This window comes from Sorex fumeus, unplaced genomic scaffold, assembly GCF_029834395.1.
Source record: "Sorex fumeus unplaced genomic scaffold, SorFum_2.1 ptg000063l, whole genome shotgun sequence".
In the NCBI taxonomy this organism is placed as follows: Eukaryota; Metazoa; Chordata; class Mammalia; order Eulipotyphla; family Soricidae; genus Sorex; species Sorex fumeus.
In genome coordinates this window covers 73,160,011-73,183,084 of record NW_026606120.1, presented here as the reverse complement: position 1 = coordinate 73,183,084, position 23,074 = coordinate 73,160,011, and the positions used below count along the sequence as shown (strand labels likewise).

The 23,074-nt window shown below is 54.3% G+C and overlaps 1 protein-coding gene and 2 non-coding genes across 3 annotated transcripts in view; all 3 read left to right on the top strand.

Moving 5' to 3' along the window:
- Positions 1-11,215: 11,215 nt before the first annotated feature.
- TRNAC-GCA (transfer RNA cysteine (anticodon GCA)) lies at positions 11,216-11,287 on the top strand. Its single transcript has one exon. It is a non-coding gene; the product is annotated as a tRNA-Cys (tRNA).
- A 638-nt stretch (positions 11,288-11,925) lies between these two features.
- Positions 11,926-11,997, top strand: TRNAC-GCA (transfer RNA cysteine (anticodon GCA)). The gene has a single exon. It is a non-coding gene; the product is annotated as a tRNA-Cys (tRNA).
- Positions 11,998-13,855: 1,858 nt separating this feature from the next.
- The window catches only part of PLXDC1 (plexin domain containing 1), a 53,169-nt gene continuing 43,950 nt past the window's right edge, over positions 13,856-23,074 (top strand). The window contains exons 1-2 of the mRNA XM_056128032.1: positions 13,856-14,038; positions 20,982-21,160. Coding sequence (XP_055984007.1) covers positions 13,963-14,038; positions 20,982-21,160 — 255 coding nt within the window. The 5' untranslated portion in view covers positions 13,856-13,962. The remainder of the gene's footprint in view (positions 14,039-20,981; positions 21,161-23,074) is intronic.

The following is a 23,074-nucleotide window of genomic DNA, read 5'->3' as shown; positions in this document are numbered from 1 at the left end:
TTTGCCATCTATAAACTGCCGTCCTGTCCTGACGGCCGCCTCTGAGCCTGCTTCTTTGTTCCCGCCGCCCGCTGCAGGCCACACAAGGCCTGGGGGGGAGCCGGGCCCGTCCCCACCACCCTGTTTGCTCAGCAGGGAGCTGGGATGTGCCGCTCCCTGATGCCAGGCGCCCGCCCTGTCAGTGCTGAGCTCAGGCCTGTTTCCCCGAGTAGCACAATGGCGAGAGGGAAGCTGGGCAGGGCAGTGGGGTGGTGGGAAGGTGTCGCCAAGGCACTGTTTGAGGGCTGTTTCATGCTCTGCCACAACTAAGGAGCCCCAGCCTCAGCTTTGGGGCAAGAGAGGAGGGGCCGAGAGGACGATAACAGCCCACTCAGTGCCAGAGAGTCCAGGAGAAAGTTGGCCGGTGACCACCAGCTGGCCGCATGTGGACTCCTGACAGCTGTCGCTGCTGTCATTATCTCCTGTCTCACACAGTGCTCACAAACCAGCAAAACAGCTCTCTCCACACAGACATTCAGTCCCTCTGGGGACCGGAGCCCCTAAATTCTTTACCTGAGTGTTCTTGCCCAAAGCACATGTGTCTATGTGTGTTATGTGTGTGTATAGTATGTGTAGAGTGTATAGTATGTAGACTGTAATATGTGCAATAGTGTGCCTGTGGTATATGAGTGTTTCTGTGGGTGTATGGAGTGTGTCCATGGTGTGTGTGTGTGTGTTTAGAGTGCCTGTGGCGTGTGAGTCTAGTTGTGTGTGTGTGTGTGTGTGTTTAGAGTGCCTGTGGCGTGTGAGTCTAGTTGTGTGTGTGTGTGTGTATATGTGTGTGTGTGTGTGTGTGTGTGTGTGTGTGTGTGTGTGTAGAGAGTGCCTGTGACGTATGATATAGCGTGGCTGGTGTGAGTGTGTAGAGTGTCTGTGGTGTGTGTATAGAGTGTTTTTGTGTGTGTGGGGGGGATGTAGAACACAACAGACATTCAAACCTTTTACTGGAGGGGCAAGAAGGCCAGGCCCATTGGGCTAGAGTCTGGGGTGTCCACCCTATGATTGGTGACCTGAAGCCGACCCTTCCTGCCAGCGGGGTGCTGGGCCCTTGCCTCCCAGGGGATCAGGCCTCCACCTCTGAGTTGATGCGTTAAGCAAACACTTCTGAGCACTTACAGTGTACCAGGTAGACGTGTAAGGGGGCCCCAGCCAGCAGGCCAGCACTCCAGGACTCTGAGTAACCATGTGGGAGGCAGGTGCCCTGCAGAGGACTCAGCCCATTCAGGCGAGATGGGTTTGAGTAGAATCTGGAAGCTTGGTTAGGGTTTGCTCTGGACAAGAGGTGGGCAGAGGAAGCAGTACTGAAGTCTGGCACACTTATGCCCTTTCCTGGCAAAGGTGCTCTGGGGGCTGTACTCAAAGAGGTCAGTAGGCACTGGGCCTTGGGGTTTTTGAATTCTGCCTGGCCTCTGCCCATGAGCTGGAGGGGAAGGAGGTCAACAGCGGAGGCCAGGCTGCCTGGGCTGTGATGAGGATGTATCTGAGGCCTGTGCTGGAAACAGACAGACCTGCAGGGGAGAAGCAAGAGGGGACATCAGGCTGCAGTGGGGCAGAAAGGGACGCCAGGGACATGGGTGCTCTTGTAGGTGACCAGAGATAGCGGAATCTGGGGTGATGGTGGGTGTGGTCTTCCCAGTCAGAGAGGAAGAACAGTGGGCGAGAGGCAGAAGCAATGACTAGCTTTGCCTGAGCTCATAGTCTGTGTGGATTCCGGAGAGTGGAAGACACTGGGTGCTTGCTATGTGTCCTGGAATTCTGCAGAGCTCATGTACACACACACACACACACACACACACACACACATTGTGAGTGTGTGTGTTTGTGCCACAGCTGGTGCTATTTGGAGGACCATGCTGTGTTGTGGATCAAACAGAGATTAACTGCATGCAAAGCAAGAACCTTAATTCCTGTATGTCTCTCTGGCCCCACAGGGGGTTATATCACTGAATGTGGGGAACTGAATCAGGAAACATTTGGCAGTAGTAGAAAGATTTTTGAGCGAGCTATGACCAAACATTAATTCAAAACCAACCACAACATTTATCCAAGGAGTCTCTGACAGTGCTCACATGTGTTGCATTTCCTGGGTAAAAAGGCATCACGAGAAGAGGAAATTTGCAAACCCCCGAACTTTAGGAAGGTAGAGGGGAATGCACAGGTTTTCAGGCCTGATGCCTGGTTTCTCCCGCACGTCCCTGGCCCCTAGCTCAGTTCTCCTCTGCTTTCCTCTTTTAGTTCTGCATTTTCCAGTTTGAACATAGAAGGAAATTCACAAATGAGAGTCTGCTTTTTCCTGTCCCTCTGCCCTCCCCGCCCCCACTCCCCCCCTTTGGCCCAGGTTCTCTGCTAGTGTCTGGGATCTCTGGGAAATCGCTTCTTGCTCTATTCCTGTCTTCAGTTCCCACCCTCAGGGGACCACAGAGCTGAGCCTGAGCCATCGGGCTGTCAGTGAATTCTAGAAGCAGTGGCTCATTTATTCCCACAAGTTGCTTAGCATCCAGGGATCTGCAGAAGGAGGAGAGCTGCTCTTCCCCAAGGGAGCTCATTTGGAGGGGGCCCACAGGACTCATACAAGTGGAACAGCAGCACTGTGTTGCGGATTGAATCTTTCTCCCAGCTCAGAGGGGACGCCTGGGCGGCCTGCCCCTCCCAGCTGTCAGTGCAGAAGGCCCTCATGTAGGATAGTGATTCACAGCCTGTCCCTCATGTTGGTGCTCTTCCTACCTGTTTCCTTCCTGCCCCCCCCCCCCCCCGTCCCACCGGTTGGCACCTCATCTTAGGTAATGACACGTTTTTTACCGGTGGCCCCTTGGAATACTAGGGGTGCACTGGAAGCTAAGTGGCTCCCAGTTGAAACACTGGCAGAAGGTCTGCTTCAGTGCCCAGGTTGGCAGCTGCTGGTGGGTCCCTGGGTCAGGTACCCTTGATTTGCAGTGGGCGGGGACAGTTCCCTACAACTCTGGAGTTTTCTTTGGATGCTGGGGAAGATGTGGAGCCTGGTCCCCATTTTCCTTGCATTCCCAGAACTCTGGAAGGTAAGAGCTCCAAAGTCCTTAGTGCCTGGGAGGTGTGAGCATCCTAGAGGGTCCTAGGCAGAGACGGGTGGGGCCTCAGTGAGCTCAATGAAACACCTGCTTGGCCCTCCCCAGGGGGAGGGGTCCAAGTGCCCAGGGAGAACCCTGGGATGCAACCTCAAAGCCCACCCCAAGTCCTGCTCCCAGCTGGCCTGGGACATGCGATGGAGCAACTGGTCACCCTGGGCTGCAAGTCACTTGATCCTGATGTCAGTGGGCCCCATGGGTGACTGATGTGAAGTGGGGAGGAGAAAGACGGTCACTTTCTCCCCAACCGCCACTGCCACCAGAGACCCAGGGTTACTGGGTTCTTGTTTCGCCTCACAGAAAGGAATTTCAGGAGTAGACGAGCGGTGAAATAAAGGTTTTTAAGGTGTGGAGGGGAAGAGAGAGAGAGAGAGAGAGAGAGAGAGAGAGAGAGAGAGAGAGAGAGAGAGAGAGAGAGAACACAGGCTTCTCCAAGGATGGAGAGAGAGTCCTTACACACATCCTAGCATTAGACATGAAAGCATGAAAGTACACATCTCAAGAGGGGAGATGCGGGCGACACCTGTGCTTGGCCACGTGGGCGCAAGCACACATGGGCTCCGGCAGCATATGTGCGCCCTTCCTTTGTTCAAGGTGGCCTTTATAGGGTTTCTCCAACCTGCCCTCACGTGGGGCTTCTTCCTAGGTAAAAGTCCGTTGCTAAGGTTACCAGGGAGGATGGGAGTGGTCTTCTTTGGGCTGGATCACATTTTAATCAGATTAAGGGAGAGGTCCTAGGGTTTGAGGAACTTCATGGCGAGGGGGCCTATATCCTCAGGGTCTGCGGGTCTGCGATGGTCTTATCAGGTCTTTGTTTTTTGTATCCACAAGGTGGGTCAGTCCTAGAATTCTTCTTAGGTGAAACTTTGTTAATCCAAGTTTCATTGCCAAGGGCCTTTCCCTATCTACCTGCCTACATCTATCCCTCTCCCTCCCAGAGCACCCAGATATGGGGACTTCGGCTCAGAGTGCCCCAACTTCCTTTCTTGCCAACTTGGTGATGCTCAGGGCTTACTCCTGGCTCTGCACTCCGGAATTACTCTTGTGGGTGCTCAGGGGACCATAAGGGGTGCTGGGGTGATCGAACCCCAGATCGGCTGCGTGCAAGGCAAGCATTCTACCTGCTGTGCTATCTCTCCAGTCCCGCACCCAGGCATTTGGGAGTTTCTGGAAATGTGGAGCGAGAGGTGGGATGCTCATTTCCGGTGTCCAGAAGGGGCGCAGGTGTCCGGGCCTGCTGGAAAGGAAAACTGCCTAGTTTGGGATCTGCCGGGAGCCTGAAGCAGGATGCGGGGGTCGGTGCTGGGCACTTGTCTCCTTCCTGAGGCCCTTGGTCGCGCTGGCTTTAGGCCTGACCCTGCCTATCCTTCCCTCCCCGCCCCCGATCCCCACCCACATGCCTCCAGAGCACAAGGTTATCCTCGTGGGACTCGACAGCACGGGTGCCACCACGGTCCGCCCCCAGCTGTAAGCGCCTCTGCGGGAGCGGAGGGGGCTGGTTCTTCACCCCAGACTGACAGGCATGTGAACCAATCACCGGAGCCTTTCCCTGCAGTGACCTTCTTGGTACAGTGACTTTTATTCATTGGCGCCTCGGCTTGACATGTAAATCCTGCGGTATCGGGTAACCCCTTCTCCCGCCATGTACCCCCCAGTTCCTGCCAAACCCCTCTGCTGGCTTGACGCCCTCGGTCTCCTGCCGCCGGGCTCTTTGCTCCCCCTAGCGGCTTTCCTGACTCCTGCACCCAACTTTGCCTCTTTCCAAGCTTAGGCGGAGGCTTGGAGCTGGTCGCTAGGCTACAAACGTGTTTTCTGTTACTTTAATGAAACAAAAGCCCTTTCTAGTCTTCGCTTGTGTCTGCCTCGTTTTTGTTTTGCTTTGTTTTTGAGTAGCAAATGGCAAATAATTCCTTGCTACTCAAAGTGAGATACACAGAACAGACCCTCCGTGTGTTGCCTTCTCTCAGGAGAAATGCCTGAGATTTTAAAAAATGTCAAAATCTGGGCAGACCCTGTGAATCGGGATGCATTTTAAGTAGGTGATTCAACTGCCGACCAAAATTTGGGGAGACTGCTGCTTGACTGCTGCTTTTTTTGTTTGTTGTTCGTTTGCTTGTTTTTGTGCCACATACCCAGTGATGCTCAGGGGTTTCTCCTGGCTTTGCACTCTGCAGTCTCTCCTGGTGGTTCCTTGGGGAACATATGGGTCCGCAGGGATTGAACCTGAGTCAGCCGCATCCAAAGTGCCTTACTGGTTGTACTATCGCTCCAGTTCCATGCTCTATTTATTATTTTTTAATTTAATTTTTGAACTTCACCAGGTGGAGCTCTGGGGACCAGGTGGTGCTGGGGGCATGGGTTGGAACATGGGGCTCCTACACGGATGTGCTCCAGCTCTTGATACTATCTCCAGGGAGCCTAGGAAGACTCTCTAATGGGTCCAGCCAGAGCGGGGGACTCAGTCTCACTCCTGTTGATGTAGGCAGAGAGGAAGATAGGGAAGGCCCCCTCCCCAGGTGATGGCAGTAAATTTACTGGGAAGTAATAGCTCTGAAGTTGCAAAGGCCAATATTGCAGAAAACAGGAACTAAGGCTTGATAAGACCCTCGCCTGGCCTCAGCAACGGACCCTGAGGAGATGGGACCCCTCCCCATGAAGGAAATTCCTTGAATACTCTCAGACCTCTCCCTTAATCTGATTAACTTTAGTGATTCGGCCCAGAGAAGACTTCAAAACATTCCAGACCAAGACATCCCAGAAGATACTCTATAAAAGCCACCTTGAAGGGTGCGCATATGCTGCCCGCGCCCATGTGCTGTCTGTGCCCACGTGGCTGAGATATGTGGTGCCCTAGCACATGTGTTGCCCGCATCTCCCCTCTTGACATGTGTACTTTCATGCTTTCATGTCTAATGCTGGGGTGTGTGTGGGGGCTCTCTCTGGCCTTGGAGAAGCCCACGTTCTCTCTTGAGCATGATACACTCCACTGTCCCACTTTCTCTCCCTCCTTCCCTTCAAAACCTCCAAATAAAAACTGCTCATCTGAGGGGGTATGGTGCCGCCAGCAGGTCAATCTGTACCTGTGAGGCGAGTGCATCAGCAGCCTCATGGAGCCTTCAGACTTCCAGATACTCCAAAATTGCTGCTGTGCCTTTGGCCAGACCCCAAAAACTTGGGGCAAAGTTTACCAAGAAAGTAAACGGCCAAAAGTTAGGTATGTGGGAAACACATCCACAAACCACCTCCGGCTCAGCTATATAATTGAAGGCAAGGCCTCTTTGGTTCCTGATTGAACTGCTTAATGGCCATGATCCCAGAGACTCAGAAACGAATCTCAGAACCCAGCGGCTTTAGGTAGAAATGTGTCTGGTCCCTGCAGTAGGCTACTGGTGCTGGGCCAACCTAGGTGGGAGTAGGTTTCATGCCTTGGCCTGTTCCCCCTGGCGGCCCAGTGGCCGCCATCCTTCAGAGGCCACTGGATAGTCACATTTGGGCCCCCAGTGATAAGACACACAGGGTCTCACGGGATGGGGTGGAGCTGGGCTTGTCCTCCCCACCCTAACGAGACCCCAAGTCATCGCCCATGAACGGCCTCTCTGGCTCCTGATCAAGCTGCTTAACGGCCATGATCCTAGAGGCTCAGAAACAAATCTCAAAACCCAGTGGCTTTTGGCAGAAATGCGTCTGGACCCCATAGTACATTACTGTCGCCTAGCCACCCCGGGGAGGAAAGGGTGTTGTCCCTCCTCCTGCTCCCTCTTGGCGGCTTGGTGGCTGTCATCCTCCAGAGGCCATTGGACAGTCAGGCTTGGGCCTGCAGTGACGAAACTTGTTGGGCCTCACGGGATGGGGGGGGGGGAGCCGGGCCTGTCCTCCCCACCCCAACGAGACCCCAAGTCATCGCCCATGAACGGCCTCTCTGGCTCCTGATCAAGCTGCTTAATGGCCTTGATCCCAGAGACTCAGAAACAAATCTCGAAACCCAGTGGCTTTTGGCAGAAATGTGTCCGGACCCCGCAGTAGGCTACTGTTGCCGGGCCACCCCAGGGGGGAAAGGGTGCTGTCCCTCCGCCTGTTTCCTCCTGGCAGCTCTGTGGCCGTCATCCTCCAGAGGACACTGGACAGTCAGGCTTGGGCCCGCAGTGACGAAACTTGTTGGGCCTCACGGGATGGGGGGGGGGGCCGGGCCTGTCCTCCCCACCCCAACGAGACCCCAAGTCATCGCCCACGAACGGTCTCTCTGGCTTCTCATCAAGCTGCTCAACGGCCATGATCCCAGAGACTCAGGAGCAGATCTTGAAACCCAGTGGCTTTTGGCAGAAATCCCTCCAGATTTAAGTGTTAAAATTTCGGAATTTCAAAATCCCGTGTCCACTACTGCAGCCACGCCACATCATATGCTATTCATAACCAGCAGTAGAAAACAAATTGTCTACTGTTGCCTTTTCAGCAGATCTGAGTGTTGAGGTAAAATCCCAAATAATAATGGTGGGTCTGGTGTCAAAATAGTGAATGTGATCAAAGTAGAGAGAGAGTAATGTAGAAATCATCTGCCCCACAGGTAGGGGGAGGGTGTGGGATGAGGGTATACTGGGGTTTTTGGTGGTGGAGAATGGGCACTGGTGAAGGTACGGGTGTTTCATTGTATGACCGAGACTTAGACCCAAAAGCTTTGTAACTGCTCTCATGGTGATTCAATAAGTAAAATTATAAAAAATGAAAAAAAAAAGTAAGGTGGAGTTCATGCACAATTCAATCAGCTAATCAGTGGCTGAATAAATAGCAGTACTCCTACAAAAACAAAAAAAAAAACCAAAAAACTGCTCATCTACTTCTTTTTTTTTTTCCCCCTTTTTTTGTAGGAGTACTGCTATTTATTCAGCCACTGTTTAGCTGATTGAATTGTGCATGAACTCCACCTTACTTTTTTTTTTCTTTTTCCATTTTTTATAATTTTATTTATTGAATCACCGTGAGAGCAGTTACAAAGCTTTTGGGTCTAAGTCTCAGTCATACAATGAAACACCCGTACCTTCACCAGTGCCCATTCTCCACCACCAAAAATCCCAGTATACCCCCATCCCACACCCTCCCCCTGCCTATGGGGCAGATGATTTCTACATTACTCTCTCTCTACTTTGATCACATTCACTATTTCGACACCAGACCCACCATTATTTAAGATTTTACCCCAACACTCAGATCTGCTGAAAAGTCAACAATAGACAATTTGTGTTCTATTGCTGGTTATGAATAACATATGATGTCGTATGGCTGCAGTAGGACCATGTGGTTTTGAAATACTGAAATTTTAACACTTAAATCTGGAGGGATTTCTGCCAAAAGCCACTGGGTTTAGAGATCTGCTCCTGAGTCTCTGGGATCATGGCCGTTGAGTAGCTTGATGAGGAGCCAAAGAGGCCATTCATGGGCGATGACTTGGGGTCTCATTGGGGTGGGGAAGACAGGCCCGGCTCCACCTCCCCCCCTCCCCATCCCGTGAGACCCAACAAGTTTTGTCACTGCGGGCCCAAGCCTGACTGTCCAATGGCCTCTGGAGGATGATAGCCACCAAGTCGCCAAGAGGGAGCAGGCGGAGGGACAGCACCCATTCCCCCCTGAGGTGGCCTGGTGACAGTAACCTACTGTGGGGTCCGGACACATTTCTGACAAAAGCCGCTGGGTTTCAAGATTTGTTTCTGAGTCTCTGGGATCAAGGCCGTTGAGCAGCTTGATGAGGAGCCAGAGAGGCCGTTTGTGGGCGATGACTTGGGGTCTCGTTAGGGTGGGGAGGACAGGCCCGGCTCCACCTCCCCCCCCATCCCGTGAGGCCCAACAAGTTTCGTCACTGCGGGCCCAAGCCTGACTGTCCAATGGCCTCTGGAGGATGACAGCCACCAAGTCACCAAGAGGGAGCAGGCGGAGGGACAACACCCTTTCCTCCCTGGGGTGGCCCGGCGACAGTAACGTACTGTGGAGTCCGGATGCATTTCTGCCAAATGCCACTGGGTTTTGAGATTTGTTTCTGAGTCTCTGGGATCATGGCCATTAAGCAGCTTGATCAGGAGCCAGAGAGGCCGTTTGTGGGCGATGACTTGGGGTCTCGTTGGGGTGGGGAGGACAAGCCCAGCTCCACCCTCATCCTGTGAGGCCCTGTGTGTCTCGACACTGGGGGCCCAAATGTGACTATCCAGTGGCCTCTGAAGGATGGCGGCCACTGGGCCGCCAGGGGGAGTAGGCCAAGGCACAAAACCTATTCCCACCTTGGTTGGCCCAGCACCGGTAGCCTACTGCAGAGACCAGACGCATTTCTACCTAATGCCACTGGGTTCTGAGATTCGTTTCTGAGTCTCTGGGATCATGTCTATTAAGCAGCTCAATCAGGAACCAAAGAGGCCTTGCCTCCAATTATATAGCTGAGCCGGAGGTGGTTTGTGGGTGTGTTTCCCACATACCTAACTTTTGGCCATTTACTTTCTTGGTAAACTTTGCCCCAAGTTTTTGGGGTCTGGCCAAAGGCACAGCAGCAATTTTGGAGTATCTGGAAGTCTGAAGGCGCCATGAGGCTGCTGATGCACTCGCCTCACAGGTACAGATTGACCTGCTGGCGGCACCATACCCCCATGCTCATCTACTTCTAAAATTGCTTTCTCCGAGGTGAGACAAGAACCCAGTTACCCTGGGTCCTGGGTGGCAGAGGCAGATGGGGAGAAAGTGACCATCTTTCTCTTCCCTGCTTCACATAAGCCACCTGTGGGACCCATCGGCATCACTGTCTCTTTCTGGTGACTTGTTGCCACTTAGTCAGCAGGAGCTGAGTGGTTGGGAGTCAGCCGGGCTAGGGAGCAGAGTAGAGAGAGAGGATGAAACTGAGCCCTTGGTGGCTTCTGTGAAGACTTTGCCCCACAGCATGATGAATGAGGCGCTCCACAGAACCCACCTCCCACCCCCCAGCACCCTATGAGTCCCACCATTAGTGGAGGAGATTGTTCCATGCACACCAGGTCTTCAAGTAAAACATACAAGGAAGTGCTTCCTGGAGCACCTACCGCCCCAACACTACTGCCGAGTGAGGGGGAGCTCCACTGAGGTGGCTGTGGGACCCCAGCCACCACCGCACCTTTCGGTTCCCTTGCTTGTGAGATGCAGAGCCTGACATTTGCCTCTAATGCATACACGGTGAACACTTAATGCAGCATTAGATTTCCAAAAAAGATTTCTGCTTTTTTTGGGCATTTTGTCCATATGGAGGGATGCGGGGAGGCCAAGCAGGGAAGGGGATGGACCCCAGGGCCCCACATTGGCAGAGCACATGCTGTACCAGTTGGTCTACATCCCTGTGGATCCCCTGCATGGGGGCTGCATGGTGAGGGCACCTCGAAGAACTTTGTCTTGCGTGTGTGTGTGTGTTTGTGTGTGTGTGGTGGTCGTGCCGGTGGGGTGTTCACAGGTCCCTAGGAGAAACCCTATGATCCGCTGTGCACATGCCTCTCCTAACTTTTACTCTAGCGGGAATGAAAGACTCAGAGCCCCGGAACAAAGCCCTGACCAGCTCCTGGTGCAACTTGGGGACTTGGGGATCTCGGGCTGGAGAAATCTGCCTTGACAATGGAGGGCTTCTGCTTTGGGGCGTGGGGGTGTGGCACCGACTCGCGCTGGGGCTCAGGTGACTGCGCCTGATCGGGCAGTGCAGGTTCCTCTGGGCTCTGCTTGGGTCTTGGGGAGGAGGGGAGGACTGACTTCACGAAGGAAGGAACACGGGCAGAAGCCAAAGAGTCCTTTCTAGGTAAAGACCAGGAACAGCCTCGGCGAGCAGGGCGAGCCTGGGGTCTGACATCTCGCGAGAGGTTGGACACTCCGGGAGGAACCGGGATCGTCCACCCCGCGGCTATTCCTAGGCTATTCCTATGGGTGGGGGAAGAAGCCGGGAATGACCGTCGTCTCCGCGCAGAAGCGGGCTTTTCTCTCGTTAGGCTCTTGGGGCATAGTCCACAGATAAAAGCACGATGGGAAAAACGCTAAACTGAAGCCCTGTCCTACAGAATTTGATTCTAGCGGAGCTGGGCCTGCACCCGGGGGGTATAGCTCAGTGGTAGAGCATTTGACTGCAGATCAAGAGGTCCCCGGTTCAAATCCGGGTGCCCCCTTGCCGGGCGCGGCAACATTTTGCTTCTGCTTTTGTTCTTTCTACCCCTCTCAACTCCAATTTTTCTTCCTGACGGGGGTGCCTGGAACTCAGGGCCGGCTGTTTTTGCAGGAAAGGACGCGGTCTTGAGCGCCGCTGAGGCGCCGTGCGTGAGCGCGTGTTTGAGGGTGGGATGCAGTCCCGGGAAGTCAGCGTTGCCCTTTGCTGCACTATCGCGAGGGTAGGGTGGGCGCTCCCCCAGGTCGGCATGCCCCCAGACTCCAGGGCTGCTCTCTGGAAGGGGGTGCTCTCGGGGTGGGGAGGAAAACCCCGAGGGGTTCGTGGGAACGCGCGCGCCGGGGAGAAGCCGGGGAGAAGCTGCATCCCGGCTCCAGAACGTGCGCCCGTAAGACAGTTCGTTCCTTAAGTGAGGAATTTTGAAGGTTCTTTTTATTTTTAACTGCATCTTTCTTAGATTATGAGGAGGCACTTTGAGCTCGTAGCTTCAGGAAACTTCCAGAATGAGTAATATCTTGAAATCTGTAAATTTTTCCTTTTTTTTTTTTGATAAATCCTAAGCACCACTTTTTTTCCTTGAATTTGTAGCAGCGCTTGCATAAGAATACTAGATAGGACTATTTGCAAGCTTTGCCCGGCAGAGGGGGTATAGCTCAGTGGTAGAGCATTTGACTGCAGATCAAGAGGTCCCCGGTTCAAATCCGGGTGCCCCCTGCGCAGCGTTTTTCTTCTTTTCCAAAGAAATTATGTCTCCGGTAACCAGCTTCTTAAAAACTTTCTTTTATCCTTCCACAATTTTATGTTGACATTTCCTTATCCGCCTCTGTTAGGGAAGACAGATCGAGTCAAGAAGCGGGAATTCAGGAGCTGTGGTTCCTGGACCAGCACCGCCACCTGGCAAAAGATTCGTGCACAGGACTCTTTTCACCTTGGAAACTTTTTGGAGCTCAGAAATCTGTGCAGGAAATTCTGGTATCCGCTAATAATTCTAAGCTCTAGGGACTTGCAGTCTAAGAAATTTACAGGTCCTTTTGCATCTTAATATTTCCAACTTGTTTCAGCCTGAGCCCTATAGGAGACCTATAAGACAGGTACCCCGAACTGAGGGCGGTGGGATGCACGGAGAGACCCGGCTAAGAAGCTGGAACCTCATGAGACAGAGGTCGGAAAACGGCAGAAAGCGCGAAGCATGCGCGTTGCGGCGCGCCACGAGGCCACTAGAGGGCAGCAAAAAGCCGCAGCTGGAAGCGTCAACCTGAAGGTTCCTTCTGTGAGAACTGGCAAAATTGGGGGGATTTAAATTAGATATCAGGGATAATTTACGGCCAGCGCTTGTCTTGTCCAATAATGAAGCTTTAGACGGCAGGAGGTCGTTTGCAGCTTCCTGGGTCCTGAGGAAGAGGGACCGGGGGGTCTGAGACATTAGAGCCTTCAGTCTACGTGTCCTGGGTCCCCTCTTGGGCTTAGGGTCAGCAAACCTGGCCCCTCAGCTCACCCTGTTCATCTTAAGGGCCCACGCGATCTTCTTTCTGGAATCCTCCCCCGCTTCCGTGCCCCCGTCTCGTCCTTTCTCTTGGCCACGCTCCAGTCCCGGAGCCCTTCGCCCAGCCCCTCGCCCAGCCCCTCGCCCCTCACTCTTTTACCCTCCAGCTCCTGTCCCGGCGGGAAGTAGGTCAGAGTCGGAGAGAGGCGCCTCTCCTGATTCCTGACCTGATTCGCCGCCGTCTATTAAGTCTCCGAAATTGCGGGTATTTTTATTCTGTCCTGGAAGGGGAGGAAAAAAAGATGCTGTGTCCCCTGAGCCCGGTACCAGGCGGAGGCGGGTGAGGCCTCCCGGTCTGTCCCTGGCTCTGAAGATGGATCGGGTGGGGCCCGGAGTTGGGGGTGGGGATTCCCAGAGAGGAAGAAGGTGACCTCGGTTACTTTTTTCGCAGTGGGGACAAGTTTAGGGTATTGCAAAGTCCACGTGAGACAAGAAGAGACCCCCATGCTCCCCATGTCTGCTGCGAGGGTGGGGTGGGGTGGGGACAAGACGCTGCTGGAATAGGGGGGTGGTGGGATAAGGTGGTGAGCAGCTTGGCTGCGGGTGGAATTCCGGGCTCAGTTGAGGAGGGAATCTGGAAGGGGCGGGGGTCCCTGCGCCCAGGTGAGATTCCTGGGGGCGGGAGACAAAGCATCAGACACCCGCAGAACTCTGGGGAACAAGCCACGGGCAAGCCGGGGCTCCTAGAGGGACGGGGAGTGAGGGGAGACCCAAGGTCCAGTGGGGGGGGGGACGTTCTTTCCCGGGACCCCTTCCCGCGCGATCTGGTCCTGCCGTCGGCGGCTCTTTCCAGGAGCGTGGAGGACCGAAGGTGGGGGGGCGCCGATGCTCTCGGGGGTCCCGGGGCCGGCCCCTCTCCTCGGCCCCCACCCGGCCGGGGTAGCTGTCGGGCGCGCTCGGGGCGGGCGGGGAGAAGCGCCGGGAGAGCTCGGAGCGCCGCGCCCCCCGCCCCGCCCCCTCGGTCCAGGTCGCCGCGGCCGTCCCGGTCCCCGTCCCCGCTCCGGGAGGCGCCGCTCGCTCGCGCCCGCGCCCGCCCCTGCTGCAGCCCGGGACCCCGCGCCGGCCCGCCCGTCCGCCCGCCCGCCGCGCCCTCGCTCGCCAGCCCGGGCCGCAGGGCCGCGAGTGCGGGCTCCGCCATGCGGGCTGAGCTCTGGCTCCTGGCGCTGCTGCTCCGGGGGGCGGCCCGGGCGCTGAGCCCCCAGCCCCGCGCAGGTAGGACCCACCCGAGTGGGCGGGGTGCGTCCCCACGAGGGGGCGAGGTGCCGGGTGGAGGGGGCTGCTTGCGGGCGGGCGGGGGGCTCGGCAGGTGGACGGGACCCCGCTTTGCAGAGCACGGCGGTGTGTGAGTGAGGGTGACTTGTCCTTTCCTCCTGGAAGGACGCGGGGGACCCTAGGATAGAGGGGCTCCTTATCCACATTGCTGACCTCCCCGGAGGGACCCTGGGCGGCGCGGTAGGACCTGAATTCTGCTAAGATGGGGAGCGGGGGCACCTCCAGATTTACCTCCTTTCTCTCTTCCCTGCTTCCACCCCCCAATGATCCAGTCCCGTTGAGGGGTGGGGGCTGAGTGGGAGCAGCCAGGGTGGAGGTGGGGACCCCACATCTCTCACCTGAACCCTTCTTTTCCCTTTGGGTACTTCAGACGGCTTCAGCCCGGGGCTCAGGAAGAAGCAGCCTCTATCCCCCATCCGCTAGCCCACTTCCTGCCCCCTGCTCTGGGAGGCCTTTGAGGACCCCCTCTCCTGCCCACAGCTCTCCTGCCTGCAAGTCCCTTCTGCCCACCCACATCTCCTGTTGTGTAAGAGAAACAGTTTCCAAGTGAGACTCAGCACCTTTCTCAGTGCCTGGGGAGGAGGGAGGTTTGTATTGAGCTTCTGGGGAAGAGAACTGGGCACAGACACCACTTAGGGGGGAGCTGTGGATGTGGGAAGGGGGCTGGGCTGGCATCAGGTCCCAGAGACCAGGTTCTTGACTTTACAGTGTGGAGGTGAGGAGGCTGGGGAGGTTTCCGAGAATAGGAGCCCGGGGTGGGGAAAGCTGTTGTAGCAAGACGATGTTGGAGAGAAACCAGCAGGTTGCAGGGAGGCCAGGCAGAGACTCTTCTAGTCCAGCATCTTGTTTGCTGTATGATCTTGAGCAAGTTACTTTCCTTCTCTGAGCCTAATTTCTCACCTATGAATCAAGGTTGTGGGCTAGGTGGTTGTTGTTGGTGAGACAATAAACCCTATTTTTCTTTCTGGTTTTTGGGCCATACCAAAACACCAGGGCTTACTCCTGGCTCTCTGCTCAGGGATCACTTCTGGGTTGGGGGAACTGTATGCGATCTTTGGCATCAAACCAGGGTTGGCTGCATGCAAGGCAAGTGCTTTACCTGCTTCTTCTCTGGGTCCCCTTTTGTTTTTTACAATTATCTTTTCAGATTTGTTGGGGAAGGGGAGCGGGAAGGTACAGTCTGGGCTGGGGAGGGCGTATCTTCATTTGGGGTAGTCGACTCTTGGGGAGGCCCAGGAGAAGAAGGGCAGGCAGAAACTTGAACCCCATGTCTAAAGTAAGGATGCTCTGTCCTCCCAGCTGTGACAGGCTCAGTGGGAGCGAGGCTCCAGCTTAGGGTACTTTTTTTTTTTTTTTTTTTTATTGAATCACTGTGGGAAAGGTTACAAAGCTTTCAGGTTTATGTCTCAGTCATGCAAATATCAAACACATTTCCCTTTACCAATACTTATTTTTTACCATGAAGAACCCCAATAAAACCCCACCCCCCACCCCTCCCCGTCCCTGTGAGGCGGATGAATTCTAGTTAACACTCTATCTGCTTTGATTAGATTCATTGTTTCAATAAAAGATTCACCACTATTATTTAGAGTTTACCCCCCCCCCCCCAAATCAGACATGCTGAAAAAGCATTGTGAAGTGATTTGCTTTCTACGGCTGGGTTCAAGAATTAAATGTTGGTTTTGGATTTCTGCTCTTTTACCTATTGACCCTGGAAGTATTTCTACTGAAAGTCAGATAGTTAAGAAATTGGTTTCTGTGTTCTGGAGTCCTGGCCGTGCTGGAGAGCCGCTCGCGGGGGGCAACCGGTGGCCTCGGTAGGGCGTGAAGGGCGGAGCGAAACGCCCCCCTTCCCATGAGGTTTTAGTCGCCCCCACACTCCCGGCTCATACCTGCTGTCCACAAGGCTCCCATGTGGCCGCCATCTTTCTTTCCAGAGAGGAGAGGGCGAATGGGGCAACACCCTTTCCCCTCCGGCAGACTTGATGGCCTGGATCAATGCATAGTCTGTTCACTTTTCTGCTCCAAGCTGCTGGGTTCTGCATTAAGTCCTTGTGCTTCTGGGGCCGTGGCCGTGCTGGAGAGCCGCTCGCGGGGGGCAACTGGTGACCTCGGTAGGGCGTGAAGGACGGACCAGAACGCCCCCCTTCCCATGAGGCTTTAGTCGCCCCCACACCCCCGGCTCATACCTGCTGTCCACAAGGCTCCCATGTGGCCGCCATCTTTCTTTCCAGAGGGAGGAGGGCGGAAGGGAGCAACACCCTTTCCCCTCTGGGCAGAAATGATTGCCTGGATTAACGCATAGTCCTTTCACTTTTCTGCTCCAAGCTGCTGGGTTCTGCATTAGGTCATTGTGCTTCTGGGGCTGTGGCCGTGCTGGAGAGCCGCTCGTGGGGGCAACTGGTGGCCTCGGTAGGGCGTGAAGGGCGGACCGAAACGCCCCCCTTCCCATGAGGTTTTAGTCGCCCCCACACTCCCGGCTCATACCTGCTGTCCACAAGGCTCCCATGTGGCCGCCATCTTTCTTTCCAGAGAGGAGAGGGCGAATGGGGCAACACCCTTTCCCCTCCGGCAGACTTGATGGCCTGGATCAATGCATAGTCCGTTCACTTTTCTGCTCCAAGCTGCTGGGTTCTGCATTAAGTCCTTGTGCTTCTGGGGCCGTGGCCGTGCTAGAGAGCCGCTCGTGGGGGGCAACTGGTGACCTCGGTAGGGCGTGAAGGACGGACCAGAACGCCCCCCTTCCCATGAGGTTTTAGTCGCCCCCACACCCCCGGCTCATACCTGCTGTCCACAAGGCCCCCATGTGGCTGCCATCTTTCTTTCCAGAGGGAGGAGGGCGGAAGGGAGCAACACCCTTTCCCCTCTGGGCAGAAATGATTGCCTGGATTAACGCATAGTCCTTTCACTTTTTCTGCTCCAAAGCTTAGGGTACTTTGGGGTGCCCCAGTCAGCCCTGGCTCTCAGACTCCTGCACACCCCACCAGGTCAGGCTGTCCCTGAATGGCCTCTGGGGCACATTTGGGGAGACCCCCAAACTAAAAGAGATTAAAAGGAAGAAGCTGACCCCCTGGGTCCTGGAACCGTGAAGCCCCCTTCACACAGGGAACAGGAGCAGAACAGAGACATAATCTGGTCCTGAGGTAGGGAGACAAATGTTCAGAGAAGGCAGGCGGAGGGCGCAGCGGGAAGAGCTCAGAGACGGGAGAGAGGGAGGAGCTCGTGAGACTACGTTTCTGTGGAGAGAGGAGGCTTGGGCGAGAAATATGAATGTGTGGAGCGCCCAGGCCAGAGGGCAGGGCCGGCTGGAGAGGGCTTCTGGGGACCAGGCAGCCAGAGGGGCGAGCGGGGACCCACTGAGGGCCTTGGGTACCAGGAGAGAGGGCCCGAGGAGCAGGGAGTGATGCACTGGGGGCCTCAGGTGGGCACGCTCAAGGCGAGTTCAAGGGCATAAAGCGGGGGCTGAGGTTTGGGGTGGGAAAGCCACACCAAGATGACTGAGTCATGGGGGTTAGCATCCGGTCTACTGAAGTCCACCCCAGCGCCTCATGGGGGGGGGACCTGGTTGGGTTGCCCTGCCCCCCTCCATCCCCCTGGGGACCTCATGTTAATGTGTGAGTGGGTGTGACTGAATTTGAGTGTGAGCGATTGTGTGTGAGATTGTGTATGTGAGTGTAAATTTGGGAGTGTGGGAGTGTATTTGAGCTTGAGACTGTGTATTTGAGTTGGAGTAATTGTGTGAGTGTGTGTGTGACTGTGTATGTGTGTGGCATGAGTGTGAGTATAACAGTATTTTAGTGTGTGAATGTGAGTGGGAGTGTGTGTTTGAGTACTTGAGTGTGACTGAGTATTTGAGTTTGTGTATGTGAGTGCAGAGGTGTGACTGCATGTGGCGGTGAGTGTGTAAGTGTGGCTATGTGAATGCGAATGTATCTGAGTGTGAGTGAGAGTGTGTGAGTGTGTGTTTGTGGATCTGTGAGTGAATGTGAGTATATGAGTGTGTGAGTAGTTAGAAATGTGCGAGTGTACTAATGTGTGAATGTGAGCCAGTGTGTGTGTGTGTGTGTGTGTGTGTGAGAATGAATGTGTGTATATGTGAGAAAGTGTGAGAGTCTGTGGCATGCACATGCAGGGGGGCCCATAACAGGCACATGAACCCCTGCACACATATGTGAGCCCCCAGCTGTGCTGGTTTCTTTGCTTAGTTGAGGGTGTATTGTCGTGTTTAGCCAGAGGGCGGGGGAGGGGAAGGGAGATGGGTGGGGTATAGCTTTGGGGGTAAGATTCAGGGCTGGCCAGGGTTCCCCAACAACAGTCTCCCCAGGCTCCCATCCTGGACTCTGAGCTGAGCCCCGTCCGGTCCATCCCTGAAGTTTCTTCTTTCCGCTCTCCCTGGCTACTCAGGGCATAGGCCAGAGGCATGCTTGTTGCCCCCACCTCCCATGTTAGGGCTGAGGAAACCGGGGCTTGCCGAGGATTACCGACAATCGGGAATGTCAGGAGTCCCCCCTTGCATCCCCATCCCTCCAAGCCCCTGCCCAGGCCTCTGCCATGGACTGTGCCGCTGGGCCTGCTAGATGGGGGTCACAGCAGCCTTCTCTCGCCCTGCACACACCCTTCTCTGTTCTGGCTGTTGCCCGGACCTGACGCCAACGGCCTTGCCAGGCACAAACAGTTTTGCCTTGGAGGAGCGGGGGACCCACCCAGGAAGAGCTGAACAGGCTGGGCTGTGGGCAGCCTGCCTGTCCGGCACTGGGCTCAGGGCCACTTTGGGCAGCTGGCGGGCATCTTAGGGCAGAGGTCTGGGGCCCACGCCCCTCCTGCCTCCAGCACATCTGGTTGAAATCAGGGACAGAGAAGTGCGAGGGGGCGGCAAGGGTCCAGCAGGCGCCAGCAGCCAAGAATGACTTAATTGGATAAAATATCTAATGACAAATCAGGCCCCACAGCCCAGGCCTGGCCCTTGCCCGCCGCCTGGTCCTGGCCAGGCTTCTACTCAGTCTCTGTCCATGCTGCCTCCTGAAGTTGCCCCCAGTATTGTGTCCTCCATCAGCAGTGATTGAGCACCTAATGTTTGTAGGCACCAAGGATCCGTGTTTGCAGAGGCAGGGGAGGGTCCTTTCTAGTCTGTTTCACCGAGACACCACACCCGTGGATGCTGGGTGGGGGCAGACATGGGATGCCTCTCTGTGATCTGTGCCCCATATTCACATTCATTTTTTTCTTCCTTTTTTGGTTTTTGGGCCACACCTGGCAATGTTCAGGCATGCCTCCTGGCTTTGCACTCAGGAATTACTTCTGGCAATGCTGGGGGGGACCATGTGGTGCCAGGGATTGAACCCGGGTGGGTTGTGTATAAGGCAAGAGCTCACTATACTATGTCTCTGACCCCTACGTGCCATTTCTGACAACACGAACTGATTCAGAAAGTTCCAGAACAGTGGTTGTCATTCATGTCTTGGGATAAAACCAGGACAGCTTCAAAACTCCTGGGGATCATTTGAAAATCCTAATGCCCAGGCTACAGAAGAGACAGCGTACATCTGGACCAGCACCCAGATGGAAGGATTTTTTATTTTATTATTTTTGGGGGGTGTCGCATCCAGTGGTGCTTAGGGCTACCACTGAGGTCACAGGCATGGCTCCTGGTGATATTGGAGGGTCATGTGGTGAAGGGGCTCAACCCCAGGACTCCTGCCTACAAAGCCTGCGCTCAGCCCATTGAACTACCTCTGTGGAGGCTGGAATGATAGTACAGCAGGTAAGGCACTTGCCTGTATGCGGCTGACTCAGGTTCAATCCCTGGCATCCCATATGGTCCCCTGAGCACCGCCAGGATAATTCCTGAGTGCAGAGTCAGGAGTAGCCCCTAATCATTGCTTAGTGTGGCCTCAAACCCCACCCCCCCCACCCAAAAGCCCATAACAAACAAGAAAAAAAAAACCCTACTTGTACAATCTTGGTGCCCAGGAATTTTTTTTTTAATCTTTGCATCTTATTTGGCCATATGACTTTCTTTTAAATTTTTATTTATTTTTGGTGTTTTTGGACCAGACCCACTGGTACTTGGGAACTACCCCTGGCTCGCTGCTCAGGGATCACCCCTGGTGGTGCTCTGTGCTCAGGGCAACTAATGCTGGGGGCTGAACTGTGGCCATCCACATTCAAGGTGACTTCCCGAACCCTTCTACTATCTCTTTGGCTCCCAAGAAATTTTGGGTAGGAGGCGCCACACCTGGCAATGCTCAGGGCTTCTTCCTGGCTCTGTGCTAGGGGATAATTTCCGGTGGTGCTCAGGGAACCATATGCAGTACTGGGGATTGAACCTGGGTTGCTGCACGCAAGGCAAACCCCTCCTGCTGTACTGTTGCTCTGGCCCCATGCCCTCCTTTTTAAAGCTTTCCAGATGGTTCTGGGTTACATGAGGTTGAAAACAGTCACCCCCTTGGAGGCATATCAGCTTAGGATTGGAACAAGTCTGCACCCCTAACCCATTCCCCTGTTAACTTTATTAATTTTTTTTGGTGCGGTGCACACTGATGGAGCTGGGATAGGGTGGGGGCTGTTCCCAGGCAGTGCTCCTGGGTTATTCCTGAATATGCTCAGAGGACTCTGGTGCAGTGGTCACACATGTGCTCCAGCCCTTTGAGCTCTGTCCCCCACCCTGTGCGACCTTCTTCAACCTGAGTTGCGACTAAGTCCTGAGTATGAACAAGAGTCAGTGCCGTGGACGAGGGGTGGCCTAAGGGTGCTAGGTGTACAGTGCTCAGCAGGAAACTGCACAATTGACTCCCAGGCTGGTCACGTCAGTGATAGTTTAGACTGTGGACACCGAACTGTGCCTAGGCTCAGGACTCAGTTCTCTGTCCCTTGCTTCTCTCAGGTCAGGATGCAGCCCAAGGCCCTGGATGGACTGCCAAGGGGACCATGGGGGTCTGGAGCCGGAGAGCCCGCGAGATCCCTGGGCAGGACTCAGAGCCAGACAGGACCCAGCTGACCATGGATCTGGAAGGAAGTACCCTGGCTATCGATACTCTGCCGGACAACGAGACCAGGGTGGTGGTGAGTGCCAGAGGAAATCAGAGAGCTCCCTAGCCCTCCCCCCAAATTCACAAAGATCCTCTACCCTAGGGGTGGTCCTGGAGGTAAGAAGAGAGGAAGGCCCCGGGAAGGATGGACACAGGACCCAGCAGGAGTGGTCCTTCCATCTCAGCTGTGCCATATAATGCATCTCTGAGAACCCAGAGAGGTGAGGTGGTTTGTTCAAGGAGGCACAGCACATTCATAGGGGCCTGCCCTGCCTTTGTCATCTTCCTAGGGCCTCACTAACAGCTGGAGGTGGCTTCATGCTTTCGTCCCTGTGATCAGCTCTGGCCTCTGCCACACTGGTGGGTCCCAAGGGGTTAATGACCACAGAGACCCAGCCTAAGGGCTGAGCAGAGAAGCAACAAGGGTGAAGCTCCGGAGGAGAATAGGGACAACTATCCAGGCCTCAGCTGATCTGAGGGGGGTGTGGTGAGAGGAGGTCCAAGTGTCAGGAGGGGGCCGGTCCTCGCAATGATCCTTTGCCCCGCTCTCCCTCCTCCACCTTGGCTTACCCTCCTCCACCCTGGCATTTGGTTGATGGAGGCCGTTGGCCTGTGTCTATTGCTGAATCTACAAGCACATGAGTGTGTTGGTGAGAGCGTGTTTGAGTGTGTATCTGAGTGTTTTGTGTATTCTGTTTACTTCCTGCGTGCCTGTACTGTGGGCTGTTTGTGAGTGTGCATATGTGTGTGCATGCACGTTCATGTTGTGCATGTGTGAAGGCTATAGGTGAAGGAAGATATGAAATGAGAAGAAATATGACATATTTCTTGCCACTTCTCTCTTAATATTTATTTTTAGTTTTGGGGCCACACCAGGTTGTGCTTAGGGCTTGCTCCTGGCTGACTCTGAAGACCATGTGGGGTGCCAGGGATTGAACCTGGGTTGGGCCTGTGCAAGGCAAGTGCCTTACCCATTGTGCTCTCTCTGGCCCTTATTTAAATTTTTTTTTCTTTTTTGGGTCACACTCTTGTGATGCACAGAGGTTACTCCTGGTTTATGCACTCAGGAATTACTCCTGGTGGTGCTCGGGGGACCGTATGGGATGCTGGGAATTGAACCCGGGTTGACCCAATATAAGGCAAACACCCAACCCGCTGTGCTATTGTTTCAGCCCCTATTTTTAAATTTTGTATTATATTTTATTTTTTTGTTTTTGGGTCACACCTGGTGGTCTTCAGGGCTTACTGCTACCTCTGCACTCAGGGATCATCCTGGAGGTGTTCAGGGAACCAGATGGGGTGCCAAGGATCAAAACTGGGTCAACTGTGTGTAGGGCAAGCACCCTCTTTGCTATCCTATTGCTTCTGCCCTATTTTATTTGATTATTATTTAAAGTGTAGGAGTGCTGCTATTAATTCAGCCATTGGTTAAAGCTGATTGATTGGGCATGAACTCCACATTACTTAAAAATTTTTTTTTTCATTAGTGAAACATCATGAGGTACAGTTATAGACTTACAAATTTTTGTGCTTGGGTTTCAGTTATACAATGATCAAGTACCCATTCCTCCACCAGCGCCCACCTCCACCACCATGGGTCCCAGCATCCCTCCCTAAAAAATATTTTTAATTGAATATCCTTGAGATATTCAAAACTGTTCATTATTGAGTTTCAGTCATACAATGATCCAACACCCATCCCTGGAGTAGCTTTTCAATTGGGTGGCTGCTTTGGGGTGTGGATGTGACTGCTGATGCTTCAGGAAGTACAGAGAGGTGGGGAGAGGTAGCCCATCCCAATACCAAGAAACCTGGGGATTTCTGCCACAAAACCGGCATACCTGAATTTTCAGCAGATTTTGTCTTGGTGAGATCCATCCTGAGACTGTGGAGTCAGGCCGCGGGTATGGAGTCCTGCCATATTCTATATTTTAAAACTTTTTGGATG